Source organism: Amblyomma maculatum, chromosome 4 (assembly GCF_055883805.1).
Source record: "Amblyomma maculatum isolate TAMU_Amacu chromosome 4, ASM5588380v1, whole genome shotgun sequence".
NCBI lineage: Eukaryota > Metazoa > Arthropoda > Arachnida > Ixodida > Ixodidae > Amblyomma > Amblyomma maculatum.
Window position 1 is genome coordinate 150,331,291 of NC_139347.1, and position 25,014 is coordinate 150,356,304.

Genomic DNA, 25,014 nt, shown 5'->3' on the forward strand with positions numbered 1-25,014 from the left:
CAAAAACAGACACTAATAAATATCCTTACCAACTCCCATCAATTGGGTTTCAAATATCCAGAAGCGTCGTTTTAACGGCGGCAAATTATCAGGCAGCGCTTCAATATTCTAATTATTTGAATGTTGCTGCCGCACGAATAATATATAATTGATGCGCATAGATGAATCACATTAGCTCAGCCAGAGCGACAGTGAAGCATATAAAAAGGCCACATCTTTATGTGAAAACCACCAGCTGGGATCCCTAGAACCAGCACTCTGCAGACAGCAGGAAGCGCATAATATCACTATGACATATGTGGCTCCTCTTCTTGTCCTTTGCTTCGTCACGCTCGGTGAGTATGATCTGCCTGTACATAGCTGTGTCGAGAATCGAGAACGCTTAATGGTTTTGATTTGATCGACATAGTAGCTGTGATACCAACTTCATCATTTCGGCTGGCTTGACTCAAGCCAGCTTCAGAGCGAAAGCCTCTATCAGAGTCCTACAATTGCGCCGGTCTTGTGAGACGTGCATATAACTGGTCATCACAAACTTTTAATCTCATCCGCCTACGTAAATGTCTGCTGCCCCTTCTATGTTTGCCTTCCCCTGTAATCTACTCTGTATATAATTTTTGTCCATTATAAGGACGGTTTGAGAGTAGATTTTGCTTGCAGGAGAAACGATATCAGCAGAAAGCAATATTTACACTGCTTTAGCTGTGCTTTCGTTTTGTGTAAAAGACTCGCCACTTATTACGGGAATAAAGTGACTGCAGAGTTCGCAAGGCGTTTAAATATGTGCCCAGCGAAGCTGACTGCTTTGTTCCAGCGAGGATTTGAAACACTACATAGGATGCGCGGCGGAGCGTCGTCTGCCATGAAGGCTAAAATATCAAAGGTCACGTCTCTCTTTTATGGACGATTGACACGGAAGGGATTGACGAAGACGTCACCGCACGAAAGTGATATAGAGTAAGCATGTTACCTTCAGCATAAGGCACGGTCACATTCAGTGGGCTTCACGGCGACGATCCCATCAGTCATTGTTAATAAAAACAGCGCAAACCGGACGACACGTGACAAGATAAAAGGAAGCTACATGACAGCGCTTGTCATGTAGCTTGTCTTCTGTCGTCATGTTCGCGCTGTTTTTATTAACAATGGATGTTTACCAACTCGCCCAACAAAGTATCTTGGTGACCCCATCAGCGATGATGCCAACCCCACCAACGGTCGCCTATCACCGTAGTGTGAGGCACCCGTCAGGCAGAGGGAACTGATCAGTGGTGGGTTGCCCGATCAGTTTTCGTCGGATCAGAGGCCGAGCGAGGAATTGACACCCTATGAGATAACTCCTTGAACAGCTGCGCTTCTCTGTAGCTTAACCATGGTAGACAAAGGAAAACAAGCAGCTTCCCTTTATATGTTACCCCATCTTATCAAAAATGACCTTGGTCAAAATGTTAATTAGCCCCAAACTGCCGTCTCGTTCCGCGAGAAGTAGGCCTAGTGCGAGTACGCAGGGTACGAGTCCAGAGATTTGGCGATTACGCAGCGCGCGTTCGCAAGCTTTAGCGGTTGCATGTCGCAAAAGTTCTGGCAGTAATGACTCCAGTGACGACTCCGGACATCGCTATGTGCGCGGATATTAAGCGGGAAGGGTGGATGGAACCCTGTACGGCGAGCGCAGGCGACAGCTTTTGCCACCGCTTGTGGGTAACGGGCGCTGGCAGGGGGTCATCAACGGCGCTTAACTTGCAGTGCAATTATAGTTTGTGACAAAGATGCAACCGATTCGCAAAGAATTTGATAGTTTTGATATTGCTAGCTGAGTTTGCATTTTATGCCGTGCGAACAACATGCTAGGGGCACAGTCGTAACCCGCGAATTGGCGCTTTCTTGCGGGAGGTTAGGGCTCACACACTAAATACTAAATTGCGTATGCTTACTATGTTTACGTTGAAGCTCTCATGAGACATTCGGCTCGGGAGTAGGTCGCAGTCACTCCCGCGGCTGTGTGGGAAGCGAGACGGAGGCAGCGGCAAAAAGAAGGAGGGTCTTGTTTGGTGCGGGCAGTGAAGCGCATTCGAATCGCGTTGGGTTTTGCGATGAAGTACTAAAGCTGGGACTGCTACGCATTCTTTCGTGCATTGGACGTGGCCAGACTAAGCATAGGTTTGCAAAACTTCTTTGCCAACCTAAAATAATTAAGTGTGACTAGCACGCGTCTATAACAGCAAGTCGAGAGGTACCTGTTCGTTCAAAAGTTTTGACTGCTACTCAAATGTCGGAGGGTATACAATCGCATCAATGTATACTTGTTTGGGATTTCCTCTTAGTTTTTGACCGAAAGAGCGGCGGGAAACAGCTGAGCAATCAGCAACACAACAGTCACCTCTCCACCTTTCGCCGCGCACATGGCTGAAGGAAACGTTCGACATGTGCATGTTTTTATGCGTGAGCGCTTGTTGCTAAACAAGTTACGTCTCATAACGTAAGAAGAATATGCTTCTGATTGTATGCTTAAATAATAGAGCTTCAGACCATCGACATCGGCCGCCTTTCTATCTCTAGATCACTAATGGTGCAAATTATAGGGAAGTGTCGGTCTTGAACACACGGACAACAGTAAAAGCCGGACGTATGAGCGCTGTTGTCCGTGTTTTCTTATGCGGTTTTCAATTCGAAATGTGTGGTATGTGGCGGCGAACACGCCACGGACTCTATAGACTGCACTGCGAAATTCCGAAGGTGCGAGAAGCTACAACCAAGCAACAAGAACAAGAAGAAGAAGCAAAAAAAGAAAATAAAAGAGGGAGCCGGAATCTGCCGCCCCGTTCGGTTAACATGGAGCTAAATCCTAACCAAAACAATCAGGGGAAAATGGGCCAGCATGGTTAAGACCGGGAAGCAGCAGATGAGTAAGGTCTCACCCCCCCCCCCTCCCAATACTACCTCTCCACCCACACCCAACTTGGTAGAGATTGAATTAAGAACACGGATAGGAGCCCTAAACAGATAGCAGCCCGTCCTCCTCAAAAGAATTCACACCAGCCTACACTTTTAGAGAAATTATTCAGCTCTACTAAACCAGACACAATACCCCCTCGTGTAAAGGGTTAACGAGAGCGGAGGAGCGCATGTTTCTTCGCCTCCTTATGAACACTATTATATGCCCGGCATCACTTAAACACTTTAACAGTGCCTTCTCCGGGAAGTGCCCGCACTGCGGGGAAATGTCCTCGGACCTTTTCCACATGGTGTGGGCGTGCCCTTCCAACCCTGCCTTAGCACCTAACCCAAACCCACCCGGGACGACTGGGAGGCGACCCTACTCGCCTGCTCCGACATTAAAGCTCAAAAGGAGTTGGTCAAACGAGCAATGACGGCAGTGGAAGCCACTTGGGTCCCGTACTAGGGACTCCACCTAGTGTTTGTGAGGGGAAGGGCACTAAGTCACCCCAGAGCAACCTCCATGTAACTGTTTTATTCAACGTTTTCACCACAACCTATGCGGTTCTCAGGATTAAAATGTATAACGAACTCGCCCAAACACAGCCATTATTGAGCTTAAGTGGCAATAAATACAGAATATAGGAAGAAAATATTTTTGCACAAAAAAATCTCTCAGTGACCACTGTCTACGGGCTGCATGCAAGAGTGCAGAGCCGACACAGCGAATAGCAGACGACATGCGGATAATACCTCGCTGTGACGTCAGTGACCAATGGTTGCCAGGTAAGAAAGCTGCTTAGCATATTAATAGGAAAATTCATTTAAAACCATCTACTGCTCCTAATGAGGTCATATTTCGAGGATTTATAGCATAACGTGTGTGACGTCAAATGCAATAATCAGTTTATGCTGAAATGTTATCTATCATGACCCATTTAGGTAAAATATACTGGTTCGACTTGGTTTGGTTTGTGAAGTTTTGCCTGAGGCTGGGAGGGGGGGGATACGCCGTAGTGGAGAGCTCCGAAACTTTCGACCACCGCCGCAGCCCTAGTAGGTTCCTGCATCCTTGGGCATAGTAGCGGAGAGCGCTAACCATCTTACCCTCACAAGAAATATGTACTGTATTAAGCATGACTAACCACAGGGCTATGAAGGGTGGGCCCCGGTGGGTCCCATGTGAGCAATGCAGGACAGCCCCGGTGGGCTCAATGTGGGTGCTGCAAGAGGGGCCGACGTAGGCCTGAAGTGGGCTGTCGACAAAGCCCCGATGGGCCCTACTAGGGACCGATATAGGCAGCCCTTGAGGGCCTGCCCACATTTTTCCCGCATTACCAAAAGGGCACATCCCGCCAACTCCCCCCGATGGTCCTACTTTAGACAGATTCGGGCAGCCGCTATGGATGAAGATTTTTTTTATTTTGGTTAGCCCCTCAGATAATGACATAGGACCGAGGCGGGTTCTATCACGCAAGCCGCACTTGGGCTTGCCCACATTATTCTCATAGGGGTCCGATGCAGGAAATTGATGGGACGCCCTAGTCCAAGTTTTCCCAATCAATATTTATGCACATATATGTAATTATTTTATGCATGTCTGCACTTTCTAAACAGCCACAATATTAAATTTTACAATAATTCATAACATTAATCTAGCCTAAATGACTTGATGTACATCTTGTTCAGGCTATGGAGATGTGTATTCTGAACAGTAATACTATGCTGAGAGTTGCAGGCTGTCCAAAGCAACAACATAAGGAACAACAGTTAGCAATCAGTATGTTTTAGTATTTTCAGCGCAATTTGCATGAGCGCGAGAACTAAAGCCGTGTAATATTTCCAACCGACGAAACATGGCACCACATGTTACACAAATCATCTATAATAGTAATTTACGGTAATAGCTAATACAAATAAAGGTTGGAAAAAATGAATACACAAGTGCACGCACGCCTTCGAGCCCCATTACGGCCGATGTGGTACCTACAGCGGTTTTGTGTGGACAGCCCCAGTTGGGCTGGGTGTTGTTTTTGAACCTAAAGCCCACTTGCTGTTGCACGTGCCTTCAAATTCCCCACAAGGGACCGATGTTGGTATTAAGCGAGTTCTCCCGCCTTCCAGCCCCATTACGACCCATGTGGGATATAAAGCAGTTTTGTGTGGGCAGCACCAATTGGGCTGGGCGTTGTTTTTGAACCTAAAGCCCACGTGCTGTTGCATGTGCCTTCAAAGTCCCACCATGGACCGATTTTGGTACCATGCGGGCACGCCCGCCTTCCAGCCCCATTACAGCCTATGTGGGACCTAAAGCGGTTTAGCTAAGGCTGCCTCATTTGGGCTTCACGAGGGCTTGCGCAAATTGAGCTCTTATTGATATTTCACCTGCCCTCAAGTAACCTACAAGAGGCCGATTGGGGCAGCATATGGGTATGTCCGTTTTTTGCCCCACTACGGCCGATGTTGGTCCCACAAAGATTTAATGGGGGTGGCCTCATTTCAGATCTATGAGGGCATTCCCATAAAGAGCCCACGTTTAGGTTGGATTACCTGAAATATCCGACAAGGGACCCTTGTGGTCTGGATGCAGGAATGTGCTCTGCATTAGCCCGAGCAACGCCGCTATGGGACCCATGCAGGAGGAACAGGTGAAAGCCCAAATGGGGCTTGCCCACTTTTGCCCAATCGGGGACCGATAGGTTTTATGATGGTTGCCCCAGCCCCACTTACCTACATCGGACCTACTGGGGCCCCACATTTTGTGCTACCTGGGTAGTGACAAGCGCGGTAGCCAGAAGTGAAGACACTGGCAATGCACTTGAATGAAACTCTTTACTAGGCTGACTTGCGCCCGCAAAAAACTAAGCGAATCGGCGGCGGTGATAACAGGAAACGGGTTCGTCTCTCGTCGAAATATGAATGCCCGTTTCACTCGTTAGCGCTCAAATAAAAGCGGCGAAGAAACATCTGGATAAAATCGCGAACGAAGACTAGCATACACTGGACCATTGTAGAAATACAAACGCGTGGCTGGAATCTTTCTAAATACATTTCAAATCATCTGCCGCAACAAAATAAAAGATAAAGCCGCGTCTCCCTACAACGAGCGCGAACATGCAAATAGTGCAGAATTCATTCCTGGCCTCTAATCATAGTGGTGAGGACGCATGCCGACGGCTGCCAAAAAAGAACAGCTAACCATTTGAATGATCTTGGCAATATATTGGTATTCATAATCGTTGTAAGTATAATTTCAACCCCTTTGAATCATGCGTGAAGAAATGAATAGAAGTTTGAATAGTATCGATAGTGTAAATTCATGTCGATGCGTAAATATTTAGTCCGGATAATATTCCAAACCAAATATTGTAACGACATGCGGAATAAGCATTGAAATGTCCGCTTCTCATATTCAAGAAATCACTCAATAATTCTGCTCCAGCTGTGGAATCGAAAATTGTTAAAATCTTTAGCATATATAAATCTGGACATTCTAGCAGCCTGACAGACTACCGCAAAATTTGTCTTCTCCACTGCCTAATATTTAGAACCTATCATACTCAAGCAAACCGTGAATTGCAAAAATTGGACTCCTAAACAAAAGTCAATGTGGATTTAGTAAGTGCAACGAGGAAGATAAGACTGCGCTGATAAAAACGACGATGAAGGCTGCTGTGTTGCTCGCGTATCCGTTGTCCCGCGCACTGGAAGCTAGATCTGTCTTGATCGGACCAAAGATTGTGCTTCGCAACATGATTGCCTTGCGTCACTGGTCGCTTTCTCAAGTCTTCCAGACACCATATAAACCCCTCTTTATTTGGTGCAGGTGCTGATTAACACTCGTACACGATCACCGTGGAGCTCCGCAGCCACACAATACCCATTGCGAAAAACGAGGTATGGCAACAGGCTGCAGCAAAACCGTCGCAGTTCATCTATGCTCTAGTGTCATTCTACAGCTAGACCCCGCCATTTTCAGCTGGCCGAGTGACAAGGACGTTAAAGAATGGTTGGCCTCATACGGGCGGGTGACCCGTCATACCAATGGGGTTTACTTATTCAGATCAAAAACGTCATCTTCTACATATGCGACTTTGGTAACCTATGTTATCAGAATCCTGAGGCCGACCCACCAACTTGGGCCTCTTTCAAGACAACATTCGCGGACTTTTTTGGTTTTCCCGCAGTGCGGAAACTACGCGCTGAACATTCATTGCGGGTGAAAGCTGAACATGAAGGGGGAACTTTCACTATAGTTACACTGAAGATGTCGATTTGTTCAAGCGTGTTAGCACCTCTAGGGACGAAGCCTAGGAGATAAAGAGAATAATGAAGAGTATTGATTATGATGCATTCCCCATGCTATTAGCAAAGAGCCCCACCAAAGCTGCCTCAGTCCACAACCTCTGTCAGAGTTTTGACGAGTTGCGCAAGCAATGCTCTGCCCTCGTCGCCCGCCCGAAGCTGCCGCGTTCATATCTGGCCTGCGTGTAAGCAGTGGCGTTTGACTCACGTTAACGATTTCATGCGGAACGAGTTGACACCGTCACGCAGGTTGACGATGCACTTCCAAGTTTCGGGCAGCCGGCGCCTGTGGCAACCTCATCGATCCCCTTCCACTGTGCCTGAAATCGCTGCAATGTTATGCTATGGCCGGATATTGTACGGTCTCACACTAAGCCGGTGTAGTTGCCTTCCACGTGTGCCAACGTTACCACCTGAGCATCGCCGCAGCAGACATTTGCATACGTGCCGACTATAGTGCCTTCCGTTGCTACATGGCTCCGGTCAACGCCAGCTGCCTACAATTCATGAATTCATGGCGCACTACCGACAAGCCTCTTATATGCAATGCCGCGATCTTCCAGGCCACCTGCTGCCCGCCTGTGTCGGCAGGTTCTGCGCGCTGCCCTGCACGCACTACGCTGGATTAATACTCTTATTCAAGCGACACCTTGTGCCCACCTTGGTGACATCTCTAAGGCCGCACCCTCAACTCGCCAGGCCATCAGCTCATTCGGTTGCACTGTACGCCGTCCCCGCGCCGTCGTTGTTTACCTCACATGCGGCGTTGAAGCGTGACCCAAAGCTCGGAAAACCAGCAGCCGTATTTCCTGGGTCACACGCTGCGCACATATCGTCTACAAGTTCTCGTCTCTTCCCTTGAAATATTCTCAAAATGTTGGCTCACAATGATCGTACATTTGCGCTTGTTAATAGCGGTGCTGCTCCCCCTGTAATTAGCCAATGTTTTGGCCACTCGCTTCATAAAGTCACCACAACTCCTTCTGGAATCTCTCGCCGCAGAGCCAGCGCCATCCGCTGCTTGCACAGCGCGCGTCATCCCCTCGGACGTTTCATACATTGTCGAGTGTTTAATGTTTCTGTCATGCTCACATGACCTAATTATTGGCTGGAATTCTTTCCCGCCACAAAGCTCTTATTGACTGCGTCCGTGTCCACGTCTCCATCCCGGCGCTCTGTGATGCAGTTCTCGATGACGCGCCTTCTTTCGACGCGACTGTTTATTACACCTTCTGTGTTTGCTTATCGCCGCCATCTTTCCCTTCCCTTTTCTGTCATTAACATTAACCCTGGTGCCGCTGACTTTATTGTGAATGCCTCATCCGCTGGGTAGCAAACCGGTTGCTTTTACTGGTTAACCTCCCTGCCTTTCCTACTCATCTATCTCCTCCTCTTCCTCATCCGCTGCGGTCCAGTTACTTCATGGCGAATGCTTTTGGGCATGTAAAAGTGCTGAACGCATCTCGCCATCTGATGTTGGTGCACATTCAAGAAATTGTGCACAGGTAGCCACCCTCAAGCCGATTACTGCTTCTTCCTGACTCATGAGATTGGACCTTTTTTAATCTTCCGTGACCAGTGACCCTGGCCCGAGTCATCGTGAGCAACTACTAGCTCTCCTCAACGAGTTCCGTTCCTCGTCTGACGTTCTCACGACTTCCATGGGCCATGCTCTTATGTTTAGGGCCTGGGAACAACTTGAGGGAAGAACTCAACTTGGTTGCTGGGTAGAGCCTGTCGTTTATTGTACATTTGAGGAGTGGCGAAAAAAAACGAACAAGAGAAACGCGAGCGTTTGTGAATCGTTTTCATGCCTTGGTCGCGCACGCGGTCCGCGGACGGTCGGCTGCAAAGGAACCGACGACTCGAGTTTCCTTGGTCCGCGCGCCTTCGCAAGTAGGAAGAAGCCCTGCTGGTCTCTCCGAAGCTCTCGGCTCCCCCAATTGAAGGAGGCATCGCAACCGGAGCGGCAGCGCGTCCGTAAGTTAGGAGGTGGCGTGGCTGTGCGTCTGCTCAGGTACACAACACGTGCTCCTGCGGTAGTTCAGCATATCGACACAGGCAATCATGCGCCTCTTCGCCGGGGTCCTTACAGTGTGTCGTCTTATTAGCGCCGTGTCATGGCTAAGCAGGTCGACGACATGCTACAGCGTGGTGTAATTCAGTCTTCTAGTCCGTGGTACCTGTGAAAAAGATGCATGGCTCCATAGGATTTTGCGTTAACTACCGCCGCCTTACAACATTACCCTTAAAGACATATACTCGCTAACCTGAATCAAAGATGGACAAGACGGCTCACTTTAGTGAGTGGATCGCTCAGGAGGGCCCGGTCCATTTAATATACATATATATATATATATATATATATATATATATAACATGTTAGTAATAAAGTGAAATAAATTTTGCCCTTCACTTGACACAGCAAGCGGGGGCAATCAGCATCGGTTTCTGCCTACGGTTGGGATTGCAGTTGCGGTTTCTACCTGCTGTGATGACAGAGGAAGGTGGTACGAAAGAACGCGGAACATACGGACCAATTCGCTCTGCTTTTCTCCTCTCCGGAGCATGGCTCCGCTCCGGATGCTAAAAACCACCTCGTACCAAGCACGTTTGGAGTACGACACCATTGGCCTCAATCCCCTCACGATCGGCCTCGGGGCGTCATGGCATTACATACAGACGTTTTCGCATATCCATAAAAAAGATAGCGCAACGTTTTGACATGCGAGTATCCTTCTCTGATGGTTGCACGCTGTCAATACATAGCCTCGTCAGTAACCCCGTGACGGAGCCACCTCATGAATATAACACGACGCATAAAAACCGATTTGTTGAGTGCACTGAGGGAATTGTAAATGAAATTATTTTGTTACGGGGAAATTTGTAAATGGGATAAACAGGACGGTGCCTGAATGATAGATAAAAGAGCCATAATATCAATCTAGCTGTACCTTTCGCCTTTAATTCCGTGACGGACACGTGCGCCCCATTTTTGTTTTATGCGTTCTTATAGTAATATTATATCCCCGAAATAATGAATACATTCTGTTAGAATCATCCCGACAAAGGTCCCTAGGGGGCAAGAGCTGGATTGAATTTTCTTTCTTTTTTTCACTGTGCTTCGACACGCTGGCCTTTTGGCGCCTCGCCTTGTTCGCGCGTGGTCAGTAAAGAGCCTTTGGATGGCAGAACAACAGCTGCCGTGTTTCTGCCGGTTCGATGCTCATTTGTGTTTGGCGCAAACGGCAGTTGTGCGACGAGCGCGATGGGCATGTGGTCATTATTTCCCTCTTCTTACCTCCCACTGGCTTCTTTCACTTTTCTTCCCACCAGATGGGTAATTGTTGTAGTGCTCTCTGTGTCCCCATCTACTTTCGACCTCATTCTACGCGCTATTTCATCAAAACAGCAAACTGCACGTTCTATTGTCTTTTGAGACACGAAATACTTCGTCTGCAATTGGTGTTGTTGCACCAGTGAACAATGTACGACCGATGAGTGTCGTGAGACATCGTTCGAGCAGCAGCATGGCAACGACCGGCGCCATTCTTTGCCAATTAGGGCTTCTTTACTCCCCCTTCAGTGGCATCGGGTGCAACACTATATTGCGCATACAAAGCCGAAGGGATTGCCGCAGACCACTTTACACAGCGGACGAGTACGAGTATCGACCCCCACTAGTCGGCATGGAACGAAACCACAAAGCGGCAAGACAAAAAAAGTGCGTGCACCAGCAGAAGTTAGTCCGCGGTACAAGCTGCAAGATCTGAAAGCAATGGTTTGGTTGTGATGCTGAAAACGAAGGGCGGTATAGTTGCTTTTAGCTTTGCGTTTTAAAAATCTCTCCCGGCTCCGAAACACAAGGCTCACTAACGAGATAGAACAGTTTTTTCAAAAGAACCACCGTTCCAACCATCTCCATCTATAGAACAAAAGCAAAAGAACCACTCACTCGCTCTCCAAAAAAACGGCGCACTCCGCTCTAAAGACAGCCGAGGGCGAAAATATTATTGTGAATCTTGCGAGAAAGGTCCGAAGGTTGCTTTTTCGCATCGTTAATAGATGGCGCAAAATTCGCATCCGCCTGCGACGGAAAGGCTCATTGAATGAGAGAACCAGCAACCAGCTCTCCTAGAGATCCGAAAGCTCCGGCATCTCCGGCTCCGACCGCTTCGGATCCGACTGCTCCTGCGGATCCCGCTCCGACTTTGCGGAACCAAATGGCTCACCCGTTCTTTGAAACAGTGGCTCCGAAGATCCGGCTCGCTCCAGAGCGACCTATCCCTACCCTGAATTGACGACACCTACAGTTGTTTACAAGGAGCCGAGCTGTTTTCATTCCTGGATCAGCTGTCTGCCTATTGGCAAGTCGGCGTGGCTGTATATGGCCAAACCAAGACAGTATTTGTCACCCCTGATGCACTGTATAAATATACCGGGATGTCATTCGGCATTTGCCACGCTCCTGCTAAGTTTGAGCGAATAAATGACATCTTACGCGGACTGAAGTGCAACATTTGCCTGTTTGTTTTGATGGTGTCGTTTTCTCTCCCGATATTCTGCCGCAGCTCGTGCGCTTGTATCAGACATTGAGCGGTCTCACTGGCGCTGGTCTCCAAATTAACCTCAAGAGATATCGTTTTGGCACCCGCAAGGTTACAATATTGGGCCACGTCGTGTCCAAATATAGCGCCCTGCCCGATCTCAACAAGATACGAGCGGTAACTCACTACGAAGAGCTACGCAGCTTCGTAGGCCCGTTCACATATTTTCTTAGTTTTGTATGTAATTACTCCACCATCATTGGCCCACTTAAGAAATTGCTGAGTTTTCCTGCCGACTTGGCCACCTGGACATCAAACTGTGACGATCCAACCAAGAACGGGGGCTGGTGTGGGCCAACGTCCTCGTCGAACAACACGGCCAGGCCCGCACGCCCTGTACGTCGACGCAGCGGAATACAAGCGAGAAGGATCGTGGCAGTGGCCGTTGCGGCGGCTAGCGGCATCTAGACAATAGAGAGATTTAGCTTACCGGAGACGTCTGACGTCTCCCGGAGACGTACAGATGTAGACGTATCGGACGCCTACTTGATGATGTAGGCGTCCGATACGTCCGATAAAAATTGATGTAGACGTATTCGGATGACACCGGGCAAAACACGTTTTAGCTGTACGTATCGCCCATACGTCAAACGTATCGGCAGACGTACACGCAGATGATGATGGCTATCCAACAAAAAAAAAAAAAGATAGAAGCTATTTGTATTAAATACTTCGAATAATGTCACAAAAACGTCACATGCAGATACCTCGAAGTCATCATGTTGACGTGTTAGCTGTGTTTTGAATAATATTTATTTTGAGCTCACTTTTAATCACTTTGTCATCTGCAGCAAGCCTGAGTAATCCAGGCCTAGTTGCAATAAATCCGTTTGTATTGGTGCTCGCATGGAGGAAGGAAACAACCACCGTGGAAACAACTGCTCTTGTTTGCGGGTGTTCGGTCGTGTGCTAGAGTTTGCTCCTGCTATCGGTGCAACCTGCCCACGTTACGATACATTATGCCGACAGCATCCTTCACCCTTCACGACAGGCAGCTCTTAAGCACCCTATCATGGGATTTAACTGAATACATGCATAGATTTCAACGGGAGCTCGATATTCCAAAGCCTCGAAGGAACTTACGTGAGCGTGGTACCCTTCAACATCGGCGCCAACAACATCACAGTGTTCAACAGGAATTTAATATTCTAGAAAGAGGATTTCGGAGAGCTGCAGTTAGCCCTCCTAATTCCAAATGAGGTCATCAGTGCGCAGCGTGTCAGGGTAGACCCTGACACGCGGGCTCCGACCCTGGCTCCGAGGCACCTTGGTGCAGCTCGATTTTTACTTCGGTCATCTACTCTACGATATGACAAGTGGCTTGATCTACAAGCTCTTCAGCGATTCTCCGAGGTAAGTAGTTCATGGTGCGGTGGCTGTGGTGGCTTGACAGTTACAAGCCAAGTTATTGATATCAGTGCTTTCTGTGTCAAATAAATATGCCCGCCAAAACATGTAAAGCAAAGCTGACTGGCTGTGACGTTTCAGTAGACATCTTTGAATGCGAATTAGCGCTAATCCTGAGGTTCAGAGCTTATCCAAACAGTCTAATACTTGTGCGACCGCTTATAGCGCTTTCAAATTAAAAACAAAAAAAAAAAAGGCCGGAGCGGATTTAACGCGATAAATTCCTTGTGAGAAGCGGGGAGGGATGTCGTATCATCCTGCGTGCACACTGCTACGCACTCTCGCGCTATTCATTGCACATCATCCCCATCAGCTTCCATGTGTGCCTAAACGCTACAGAGCCTTCTACTCGATATAACTACGTCAAAACCCTACCATTTTGTAGTGGAAAGGCACCAGCGCTCATGCTCCTAGGGATGATGGCATGGGGCCAATGCTCTCTGGCAGGTAACGGCGTTGTGTGGTTTCTAGCAGGCGAGCAGTTTTGGCTACTGTAAAGCATAATATACGTTAACGATTGCAGTTGACTCGAGCCCAGTCACCGACCGTCTTCTTTTTTACGTCAGTTAACTTAGGCGCACTTCTGCAAAGGCATATATATATATATGTATATATATATATATATATATATATATATATATATATATATATATATATATATATATATATATATATATATATATATATATATATATATATAGCCCAGCTCTCCAACTCGGTTGTAGAGCTTTGGGAAGGTGCTCTTTTGTCGACATCGAATTTAGTGAAACTGTTTAACGTCCCTAATGCAACCAGTGCTATGCTGCTTTTCGATCTTGCCTACTAGCACAGCATAAGGTCATCAACATAAACACTAGCACACTTATAAGTCAATATTTTTTTTATTAAATTAACAAAGTCCACGGAAACACAAACTGAGAAATACGCAACAGATTGTTATCAGCACAAGTTATTTTTTTATTTGCTTCATGAATTAGAAATACTCAACACAGAAAGTTCATAAAATTTTATTCAATAATTTAAACAATGTAAGCAATTTTGGATTTGGCCCTTATTGATATGAAAATCTATATTTGATCCTACTTTGACTGAATGAAATTTTTTTCAGAGTCGTTTCTAGTCTCTTTGTGAAAATAATACCTGTAAATGATCATACTGTGAATACAGCTCATGAAGAGTTGTAATATTCATTGTCACACATTCAGCAGCACTGATTTGCTCTGAAGTGCGCAAATAAAGGCATAGTGAGTTTCTGCTTTAAGCAAAGATGTGAGGCTATTTTCTATTGGTAGAAATTAGTCGGAATGTGTTTGATGAAGAGCTATTTTATTCAGTGCACCATTGTATTGCCGGAGAATGGTAGATGCACATAGGATGCAAAGCGACAAGACAGCGGCAAATATTGTCGTTTCTTGCCAGCTTCGGCGGTTTGCTTATGTTGCTAAATGCAGAAAGCCACTGCCAACAGGCTAAACTGAATGTAGTCCTTTATATGTTATTTTGCTCGCTTTATGCACAAATTGCTTCGTCTGCTGCAGGGCTATGTTCCCAGTGTTTTATCTTCTGGCTTCAGATTTTCCTGTGATCTCTTCGTATCCTAGGCAGCGATAAGGAAGTAGCTATGACGAAGCAATAATTGAATTTATACTCGCAGTGGTCCACCCTATCATGCTAAAGATGAGAAAGAAAGCTGTCAAGAATAAAATTGATTTGGCTCATTTCCATCTTGCCATCAGCAGAATCTGGCTCATTTTTGATTTGACACATGATTTCTGTGCAATTCCTAGTCTTTATTTACATCCTTACTGTCTCAAACCGTTTGCTAAAGTGAGATGTATATATAATCTTTCAATTACAAAAAAACGAAAATAACCTAGTGTAGGTTTCTGAATTTCGCTTGCTTTGAAAAAAAAAAATCAAGTGTCGATGATAGTGTTGAAAAATTCCGGGAGCACTGCAGAATCTACACTGCAGAAATGTGAAAATATAAGAGTTGCTGGTGCACACGGTGCATCACGTTTGCTTTCAACATCATTATGAATTAAATGTACCGTCATTAGCATTGCTAATGTCATCACTGCTAATTCTAACTTCATTGTCATCGATACTATCATCCTTACAGTAGACAAGGAGAATTTTGATGTGTTTCACGATCTCGAGCATTGCACAGTTGGCTAAAGTGCTCGGATGGGGATGCGAGGGATAGAGGTTCGGCTCCCAGCGGTAACAGCATTTTATTTTTTCTGACGCGATCATCATGACGTCATTTCACTGACAGCTATAGTGTGACCGAACAAACGAATGCCGACAGTATGAGCCATTAAAGATTTTCACCTTAAAATTGATGGACCTGTACGAGGTAACGCTAGTGAATTCCAAGAGCAATGCAATAAGTATTATGCTACGACACAGTAAAGAAGGTGCACACTGCAAGATTATTTTCTCGTCACCACTTTATAGGGACTCTATAAGCGATCGTTGCTTGCAGCCGCTTCAATTTTTTCCTCAGGCGGTGAATGCAAAGGAAGGCACCCGTGCTCAACTGCTGCGGCTTCATCATGGCACAGCAAAGCAAAATTTTTCGACCGTCTGTGGCTCAGAAGGGAGACCTCTCTGGGCAAAAGTGGAGCGTGTGCAGAAATATCAGGCGCTAATATGTACCAATGCCATAGTCTGCCAGATGGATGGGCCATTTAAAGGCAGGCGTCACGATGCAGGTAAGCCTGTTCAGTCATGTCTTCATTGCAGTAACTAGCTATAATATGTTTTTCATATTCAGGGGAGTGCATTTCCAAATTAAAGCCTAACATCTCTGCTGCGAAAATTCCACAAGAACTTTTATATTTTTTGAGTTGGTTTTTGGGAAAGGGTACTCAATGACCCACCTCATGAAAAACAGCATTTCATCTGTAAAGAAACGTGGCACTTAAGTATGTGATGCAAGATTGTGCTAGCATGTGGCATTTTATAAATTTTTAGGAAAAAATTGTATCTAAAAACTTGCCACTGTAATTACATCTCATTATACAAAAAGAACACAGGCACCTGTGTGTTATATATGCGCACAACTGCAACTCTACTTCTCATCCTGTAGCGCCATCTCTACGTGGCCGCCTCAATCCTAACAAGGCTCCAGACAGCGCCACCTACGTAACCGTGACCCAAGTTCAAATCCTGAATAAACCTTAGTTCCTTTTCTGTTCACAACTGGGCTGGTCCGTGTCGTCAGTCTCTCCGACATTAACGAACATAACATGGTGTCAGAATAACCTAGAACCCCGTAAATATGGCCAGTGTGTTTCTGCAACCACCTCCTCACTTCGAGCCCGGCGAAAACCCGCACCAGGCATGGGAAAACTGGAAAGACGCCTACAACATCTACGAACTCGCATGTGAGTACACCAGCAAGCCTCCCACTACTCGCAAGGCTCTACTCCTCCATGTTCTCGGGCCCCGCGGCCGCCGCGTCGGCCAGACATTTCCCCCTCAACCTCCGAGTGCCGACGGCGCGCAGACGCCGTATCAAGTTACGTACCTCCTCGAGCAGTTCGACGCTCTGTACAAGCCATACAAAAACGTAATACACGTGTCGGCTGTCTTCAACAGCATGCAACAAAAAGCAAACCAACCGTTCGACGACTTTGTAACTGACCTCCGGAGGCAAGCAGAAAAATGCGACTTTGGAGAAAAAGCAGAGAGGCTAATAGGGGACCGCATCGTTGTCGGAATTAGAGACGCAGCATTGAGGGAGTGACGTTGCCGTGAACGGGACCTCACACTTGACAAAATAATTACAACGTGCAAAGCAGCAGAGATTTTTAAGAAGCATGTAAAAAACCTGCAAGAGCCCAAGCTTGAAGTGCAAGCCATAAACAATCAGAAAAGATGGAACTCGTCAAAACAACCAGCCTGCAAGAGCCCAAGCTTGAAGTGCAAGCCATAAACAATCAGAAAAGATGGAACTCGTCAAAACAACCAGCTTCGAGGACCCCGTATTCGATCCCGCAGCAGAAGCAGCAACGCAAATGCTCGCGCTGTGGAACAACGCACAAGCCGCACGCCTGCCCCGCTTACGGTCACAACTGTTACGCCTGCGGCAAATTCGGGCATTTTTCGAGCATGTGTAAACAACGCCAACGAGGCAGCAACTCAAGTCAGCGAATCGGGCTCCTTGAAGGTCCTCAGCAGCAGGATCAGCAACAAGAATTCTTCCTGGAGAACCTCGATCTCTTCAACGTAAACATTACCTCAGAATGGTTCGAAACAGTCTGCGTGAATGGTCACAGCATCGTGTTCAAGTTGGACACCGGCTCCGACGTGAACATCATGCCCATGCATCAAATCAGAAACTGGCGTATGCAACCAGACATGAAGCCGACGCATGCACTAGTGACAACGTACAGCGCGCAGGAACTTCCTATATATGCTGAATGCCAACTGAAATGCTCAGCGGGCGAAAACTCTGGCATCTTGAATTTCCTCGTCGTCAAACAGCCGCTAAAGCCAATCTTAGGCGCCGACGCATGCAAAGCATTGCAGCTCATCAAAAGAGTACAGACGCAGCGAACAACTGCAGCTGCATGCACAGCAACCGAGACCATAAAGAACGTACTCGACGACTTTTCTGATGTATTTGAAGGCATTGGGAAATTGCCTGGGGTGTGCTCTATACAATTGAAAGAAGGAGTGATTCCTACGGTGGCAGCTCCACGCCGAGTACCCTGCGCAATCGAGCACAAAGTGAAGGCCGAACTGCAACGGATGGAAGAGAACGGCATCATAATGAAGGTGACAGAGCCTTCCGAGTGGGTTCACCCAGTTGTCATTATTCACAAAAAAGATGGCAACGTAAGGCTATGTTTGGACCCTCGCAACCTTAACGCAGTTGTGAAAAGACAGCACTATCAGGTTCCAGTCCCTGAAGAGTTATTTGCAACGCTGAATGGTACTAAGATTTTCTCTGTTCTCGATGCTAAAAGTGCATTCTACCAGCTGATCCTAGACGAACCAAGCTCGCGCTTGTGCACTTTCACGACGCCCTAGGGACGCTATCGTTTCCTTCGGGTTCCATTTGGCCTTGCAACAGCTCCTGAACTTTTCCAACAAGCCATAGACAGGGTGTTTGAGCAGCAACCAACTGTCAAGTCCTATTTTGACGACATCCCTGTGGCATCAAGAAACCTTGAAGAACATGCGGGCGACCTGAGCCAGAGCCAACAACCTGAAACTTAACAAGGAAAAGCCCCAGCTGGCTTTTACGTCCATTACATACCTTGGACACCAACTATCATCCCATGGGATTGCTCCAGACCCAGCAAAGGTGACAGCCATCGAGTCTATGCCACTGCCAACAAACAAGCAAGAACTGCAGAGATTTCTTGGAATGGTTACCTACTTGACGAAATTCATTGCCAGCTTTTCGGAACTCACAAGCCCTCTTCGTGAACTACTGAAGACGGATGTTCACTGGCACTGGACGCAACAACATACCGACATCGTCAAGCTCGTGAAGTCAAGGTTGATTACGGCACCCGTTCTTCGCTATTTTGATCCATCAAAGCCCGTGACAATTTCTACGGACGCCAGCTCCTACGGAATGGGATCAGTCTTACTGCAAGAAGGCAGACCCGTGGCCTACGCTTCAGCAGCTCTCACAGCCACCCAGCAGCAGTATGCGCAAATCGAGAAAGAACTGCTAGCCGTCGTGTTTGCGTGTGAAAGATTTCATTACTACACGTTCGCACGAGAAGTGACCATACAGTCGGATCACAAACCTCTGATTGGCCTGCAGAATAAGGACCTGAACAAAATGTCTCCCCGACTTCAAAGGCTACTACTGCGCCTCCAGCGGTACACTGTGACTCTGACTTACGTTCCCGGAAAACAACTAGCAGTTGCAGATGCCTTATCAAGAGCTCCCGATGGGTCAACAAGAATGGAAACAGCAGATCACGATCTCGGACTTGACGTTTCAAGTTTGGTTCAAGCAACTCCTAGCAGACTTCGCGAGATCGCTGAGGAGACATCACGAGATTCGACTCTTCAAACAGTAGCCAAATACATCAAAGAAGGATGGCCTCAAAAACTCGCACAGGTAGACAACAAAGTCAAACCATTCTACCATGTGAGAAGCGAGCTCTACACAACAGAAGGCTTCGTGTGCTACGGCCAACGCTTGGTTATACCAGCCGCATGCCAGGCAAATGTGCTTCGCATGCTCCACCAAGCACACCGCGGAATCGTTGCGTGCAAGGGTTTGGCAAGCCAGAGTGTGTATTGGCCAACTCTAAACCAGGACATCGAGAGTTTGGTCAAGAGCTGTTACATATGTCAATCACATCAAATTGGCAATCCACACCAGCCTCTATTGGACCGAGCCCTTCCTGATCGACCTTGGCAACAACTCGCCATGGACTTCTTCCATCAGCAGGGAAAGACATACCTGCTGATTGTCGATTATTTTTTAAAGTATGTAGAGGTTCGGCAGATGAGAACAACCACAGCAAGTTCGCTGATACAGGTACTTAAGGAAACATTTGCCAGGTTTGGCATTCCTGTGACAATCGTATCAGATCAGGGACCACCCTTCGACGAGCTTAGAAAGTTCTTCCGTGAGTGGGACGTGACACACCAGCCGTATTCTCCCTTGTACCCCCGTAGCAATGGTCAAGCGGAAAGAACAACACAGACCATCAAGGCTATGATGACTAAAGCAGCCGAGGAAGGCAACGACCTAGCAGCAGTGCTCCTCAACTACCGCTCCACACCAATACCAGGAGCAAAATCACCGGCTGAGCTCCTGATGGGTAGAAAGCTTCGCACATTCCTACCAACACTACCAAGTGCCTTGAAACCAAGCTTTCCAACTGAGGTTCACCAGAATCTTCTGGAAGAAAGGCAGAAACAACAACACAAGCATGTTGACCTGCACACAAGAAACCTTCCTCCGCTTGTTCCTGGCAAACCCGTATGGCTCCGAAATAGCCGCAACTGGACAAAAGCCACCGTGGTAAATGTGGGCCCAGAGCCTAGAAGGTACGCCGTGAAAACAGACACCGGAGGCATTTTTGTAAGAAATCGAATCCACCTGCGACCTCGAATAGCGGAACGTCCTACTGCCCAAACTTCGCCGGAAGACTACGAGGTAATCGACTCAAGCACTCCTCAACAGAACCCAGAATATCCGGTCCTTCCTACCCAACCACTTCAAGTACCTTCTCGCCCACCTCATACTACTCGATCAGGAAGAAGGATCAAGCCTCCTGCACGTTATCCGAGCCCAATCAGTGACTTCAGATAACCAGGATATTCCGTGTGTAACCTTCTCAATTTTTGTTAAAGAAGGGCGTGTTAAGTATGCGCACAGCTGCAACTCTGCTTCTCATCCTGTAGCGCCATCTCTACGTGGCCGCCTCAATCCTAACAAGGCTCCAGACAGCGCCACCTACGTAACCGCGACCCAAGTTCAAATCCTGAATAAACCTTAGTTCCTTTTTTGTTCACAACTGGGCTGGTCCGTGTCGTCAGTCTCTCCGACATTAACCAACATAACACTATGTAGACCAGCATTGGTTATATTTTAAATTCATGCTATCTTTTAGGGATCCTCAACGAGACGGTGCACTTTGAGAACCTGCAGAAGATCACCATGGGTCATAAATATGTGATCTATAGTAATGCAGCCTACCCCCGATGGCCTCTACTCTACAAGCTGTTCGGAGGGGCCGTACTGCAGCCTCATCATGTTACCTTCAACAAGGCAATGAGCAGGGTTAGGAAAGCTGTAGATGGGGGTTTGGCAGCGTAGCGCGGGATTTTGCTTTTATTGACTATTTCAAGAACCAAACTTTGAGATGGTAACAGGTAGGACGCATGTATAAAGTTGCCGCTTTGCAATGAACTGCCGAACATCTTTGTACAGCTGTCATGTGTCTATCTACTTTGTCTTGTGTCTGCCTCAATTGGTCAGTACCTTGTGCCTTTTCAGACATAAGGGTCGGCCTACGTCCTGCGGTCAAAAAAATTTGGAACATTTTTTTTAGGCTGCCTTTCTCAGTAAAATATGGACAATCATGGCAAGCAGTGACCTTCATGAGGCATTTGTCTATAGTCGCAGAATTCATCTCTGTATTCCTTAATTACAGCAATAATTACAGCATGCAATGGTGCATATCTTGTAAATAGGGTAAGCGCACTAGAAAACTTGGACAGGAGGCTTGCAGACTCAGAACTGGATTTTACTAAGTAAAGATGACACATATAAAGTGCACAAAACCGCACGTTCAACGCTATACTTCTGCTTGCTGTATATATGTCCACTTTCGGTTAGTAAAATACAGTTATGAGCCTGTGTACGTCCATGCCCACTTCTGTTTCTGTTCGTCTTTTCTAGAACAGTTACTTCATTTCAGAGATGAGCATCACTGCATGCAACAATGCTACCCAAAGATTTATGCTGTTCATTTGTTGATGCTGTTATGCCGAGATGCAGCTTTATGAATTTTTTTTTATGCGAGATGCAGCAATATAAATCTCAATTGATTGCAGCAGTGCATGACTACTTTCTCGTTGTTCCAAAATGTTGTAACTCTCGGTTCTCTATAATTCAACCAACCACTTCAAATAATCTGCAAGCCACTGCGATCGCACACCTACAAGTAGGGATAATTTGCGGGATCATATTTGCGAGATAGGCCGGGAAGGCGTGTGCTGCGTGGCTGCTACTGCTGTTCCAACAGCCTCAGGTGGCAATGCTTATGGACGTCCATGAAGAAGTCTTGCATGCATTTGCCAAGTGGCCATTTTTTACTGTAGTGGAAGCTCAAGCCATAACTAATGCCTCTATATTACAAAGTCTGGGTCGCATATCTGCACTCCCGGCCCTCTTTAACTTGAACCGGTAATTGAAGGGACGCCACACTCCCATCATACAAGCGATGCCCAAGCCCCAGGTAAGCAGAGCATGGAGGACTTCAAGCCAGTGCCTCTTGTGCTTCCATTGCGATGAGGCTAGCCACATTGCCATGCCTATACAGACGAATCAGTTTAATTCAGTCATGTCCAACTATGTGTGACCTTATAAACCACATCACGAAAAGTTTTCCAGTTTCCCACTATCTTTGTGGGAAAGAGTGAGGGACACAGGAGAACAGGTATGCAGCGAACGCGATGGTTATATGGCATCCTCGTGGCATTGCAGATGAATCTATGTACAAACGAATAGGCATGCTCAATTCTGCCATTGCTGCCCCAAAACCACACACCGTCCAGCGAATACAGAAAACTGACGACCTGCACAGGGGAGCATGTGTCATCAGGCGATATATTTCATTCTCCATCACCGTTCAGCATATAATCTGTGTCACCGGGCTACAGCTACTGTGGCTGTCTGAGGAAGGTTCACACTCCTTGTAGAGGAAACTATAGAGAGCAAGCAATGAGGCGAGGTTAGTTCACAATGAAGTAATAAAGATGTGCTGACGAATGGTGATGGTGCATCTGCTACGGTGGCGTCAACGACGACATTGCGATAGTTCAAGATGACTAGGTACCATTAAGTAGTGTGTAATGATGGCTTGGGTCCAGTGTGCTGGTGCTTAAAATGAAGACACCACCAGCTGTGTGGGCCTGAATCTACGACTTGCATTTTCATCAATCAGTCTCCGCCGGGATTCTTTCCATGCGCCGCCCCTCTCGCTAGCCAGGCCGCTCCTGCCGAGACCTTCTATGTCAGGGTTATGACGAGCTGCACCGGCAACTTGTCTTCTCGTAGCTGCCCTCTGGGCAGACCAAGGCTCTTACCAACCTTGACTTGATGATGGAAGTCACCCTTTTACTCACAATACACTTAAAGCATGCTTGTCCGTAAAGCCACTTGACAGCTCTTGCTCCTTCCCGAGCCGACCATTAAACATAGCACGGACCCTTAAGCAAATGGTCCAGCAGCAAGTGCCTGAGGTCATGCAGTCAGTTTTCAACCTGCCTCCCGTTGCTGCACTGCTTACATACACTGAAGTTGCCTGAGAAGCACTGGCAGCAGTTGTCGGTTTGAAGTCCCCTCGGGCAACCCCTGTTCCCGCTGCTCTGCCACCTCTTCAATTTTTTAAACCGTGGTGGACTCTGGACAATGTGCCTATTTGCAAGACATTCAGCATCGCCTGACACGTGATGCATCACTGCCATTGGTGTGTCCTGCCTGCTGCTGACAAAGCCGAGCATTGAGCATACGCTTATGACCCCCTTCGTAACTTTACTTCAACCTCACCTCCTGAGCACTTGGACTACAACAGCCGCCGTCAGTTTGCCACTGTACCTTATTTCCGCGTCACAGCACGATTTCTTCCATGATCTGTCATCCGATACTGCCAAAGGAAATCTAGTGATCACAGTTCCAGAGGCAACAATTGCCTTTTCATTGATAAGTTGAGACTTGCCTATACCGTCAAATGTGATGGGGGTTCCTATGGAGGGCACTGATGCTCTTGCCCCTTTTAGATACTGGTATTGTTATGTCCATCTAGAATGAGAACCTGTGCTGCCAGATTCAAAGTGATGATGCCGTTATGTGGTTTTTCAATTAGTGCTGCTAATTGACAGCTCAAGCCTTTGGCCTCATGTACTGCTAGAGTCATTATTTGGGTTTTTCTGTACACCACTGAATTTATCATACTTTTATTGAGCTGTCATGACCTCATCGATTGCTCTCGCACTTAAGTTAAGCCCTTTCCTTTGGCAATACGCTGGTCGATACCTCTACCATGTGCGCCAAACTAACTGTGCCATATGATGGTGCAATTCTGCTATGTTCTGCTATGCTGCTATGATCTTGTTATCTGCGACTCTTTTTAGTGGGCCTATGTGGAGGTCGTGACACTGATGCAGCGGTTGGTTTGGCGAACATGACATGGTGTGTGCGTGGTATTTAGGGTGGCGTGTGGTAGTGTTCGTGTTCAAATGCAGGGGGTTTTGCCTGAGCGTTGTGTGCAGCGATATGACAGCTTCGGTTCGCCATCTCGCTGCGTGGCGAACTGAAAGGACGCGATGACTTTGGTTCGGCGTCGTCTCCCATGCTCCTTCGACTTCGTGACCTTCTACCGGTGGACACCTGACAGCTGTGCTCCGGACCAATGGCTTCACTCGTCCCCAACGCTGACTTCGAACTATTAGCGGCACGAGATGCTTGTGATCGCAAATATGCACTAGACCACCAGTCTGAGCGCTGTACTTGAGTAGTGCCGCATGGGCCGTCTCTAGTGTTTCACCCGAATGGTTGTGTGTGCGTTTGTGTATTGTCTAGATTAAGGAGAGGTGGCATCTGAATTATAAGTGTCTGTACGTGTTAAGTGCCATCTGCTTTGGTGAACGAAGCAGCGAACCACCACAGCCTGTCTTCGTCAGGCCATCTGACGGCTTCAGTGAGAACCTGTGCTACCAGATGCGAAAAGTGATGATGCCATTTTGTGGTTTTTCCCTTCATGCCGCTAATTCACAGCTCATATATTCTTTGATCGCACGTACTGCTAGAGTCATTATTCAGAGTTTTCTGTACACTACTGAATTATTGGTACTCTCATTGAGCTGTCATGTTGTCATCATGCCCGAGACACTTTGCATGGTAGCCCCATCCAGTAGTGCAGCCAGAGCTCGAGTTTTACTAACGTTGGCATCAACGAATGCCGCAGATGTCCTCTCCCTCTGTTTCCGCACTCTTTTTTTTTTCACAAACTAAAGTCGCCTTGAATCTCCTAGATTTTAACCC

At 47.2% G+C, this 25,014-nt stretch overlaps 1 protein-coding gene across 2 annotated transcripts; it reads left to right on the plus strand.

The window, feature by feature from the left end:
• The first annotated feature begins 239 nt into the window (after positions 1-239).
• On the plus strand, positions 240-20,754 carry LOC146193301 (uncharacterized). 2 transcript variants are annotated; one of them, XM_084600081.1, is made up of 3 exons: positions 240-335; positions 15,766-15,973; positions 20,649-20,754. In XM_084600081.1, exons 1-3 carry the CDS (start codon positions 297-299, stop codon positions 20,741-20,743), a joined length of 342 nt encoding a protein of 113 aa, XP_084456207.1. In that variant the 5' UTR covers positions 240-296; the 3' UTR covers positions 20,744-20,754. The 2 variants fall into 2 exon arrangements, with proteins under 2 accessions (XP_084456207.1, XP_084456206.1); XM_084600080.1 differs by lacking the exon at positions 20,649-20,754 and adding an exon at positions 16,351-16,461.
• The last annotated feature ends 4,260 nt before the right edge of the window (positions 20,755-25,014 follow it).

Excerpts from the sequence above, each read along its gene's own strand:
- LOC146193301 (XM_084600081.1), top strand. The coding sequence starts at position 297 with ATGTGGCTCCTCTTCTTGTCCTTTGCTTCGTCACGCTCG. Across the intron at positions 336-15,765 it reads CCTTTGCTTCGTCACGCTCG|GCGGTGAATGCAAAGGAAGG; the intron begins GTGAGTATGATC and ends TTTTTTCCTCAG. Across the intron at positions 15,974-20,648 it reads AGGCAGGCGTCACGATGCAG|CGCCATCTCTACGTGGCCGC; the intron begins GTAAGCCTGTTC and ends CTCATCCTGTAG.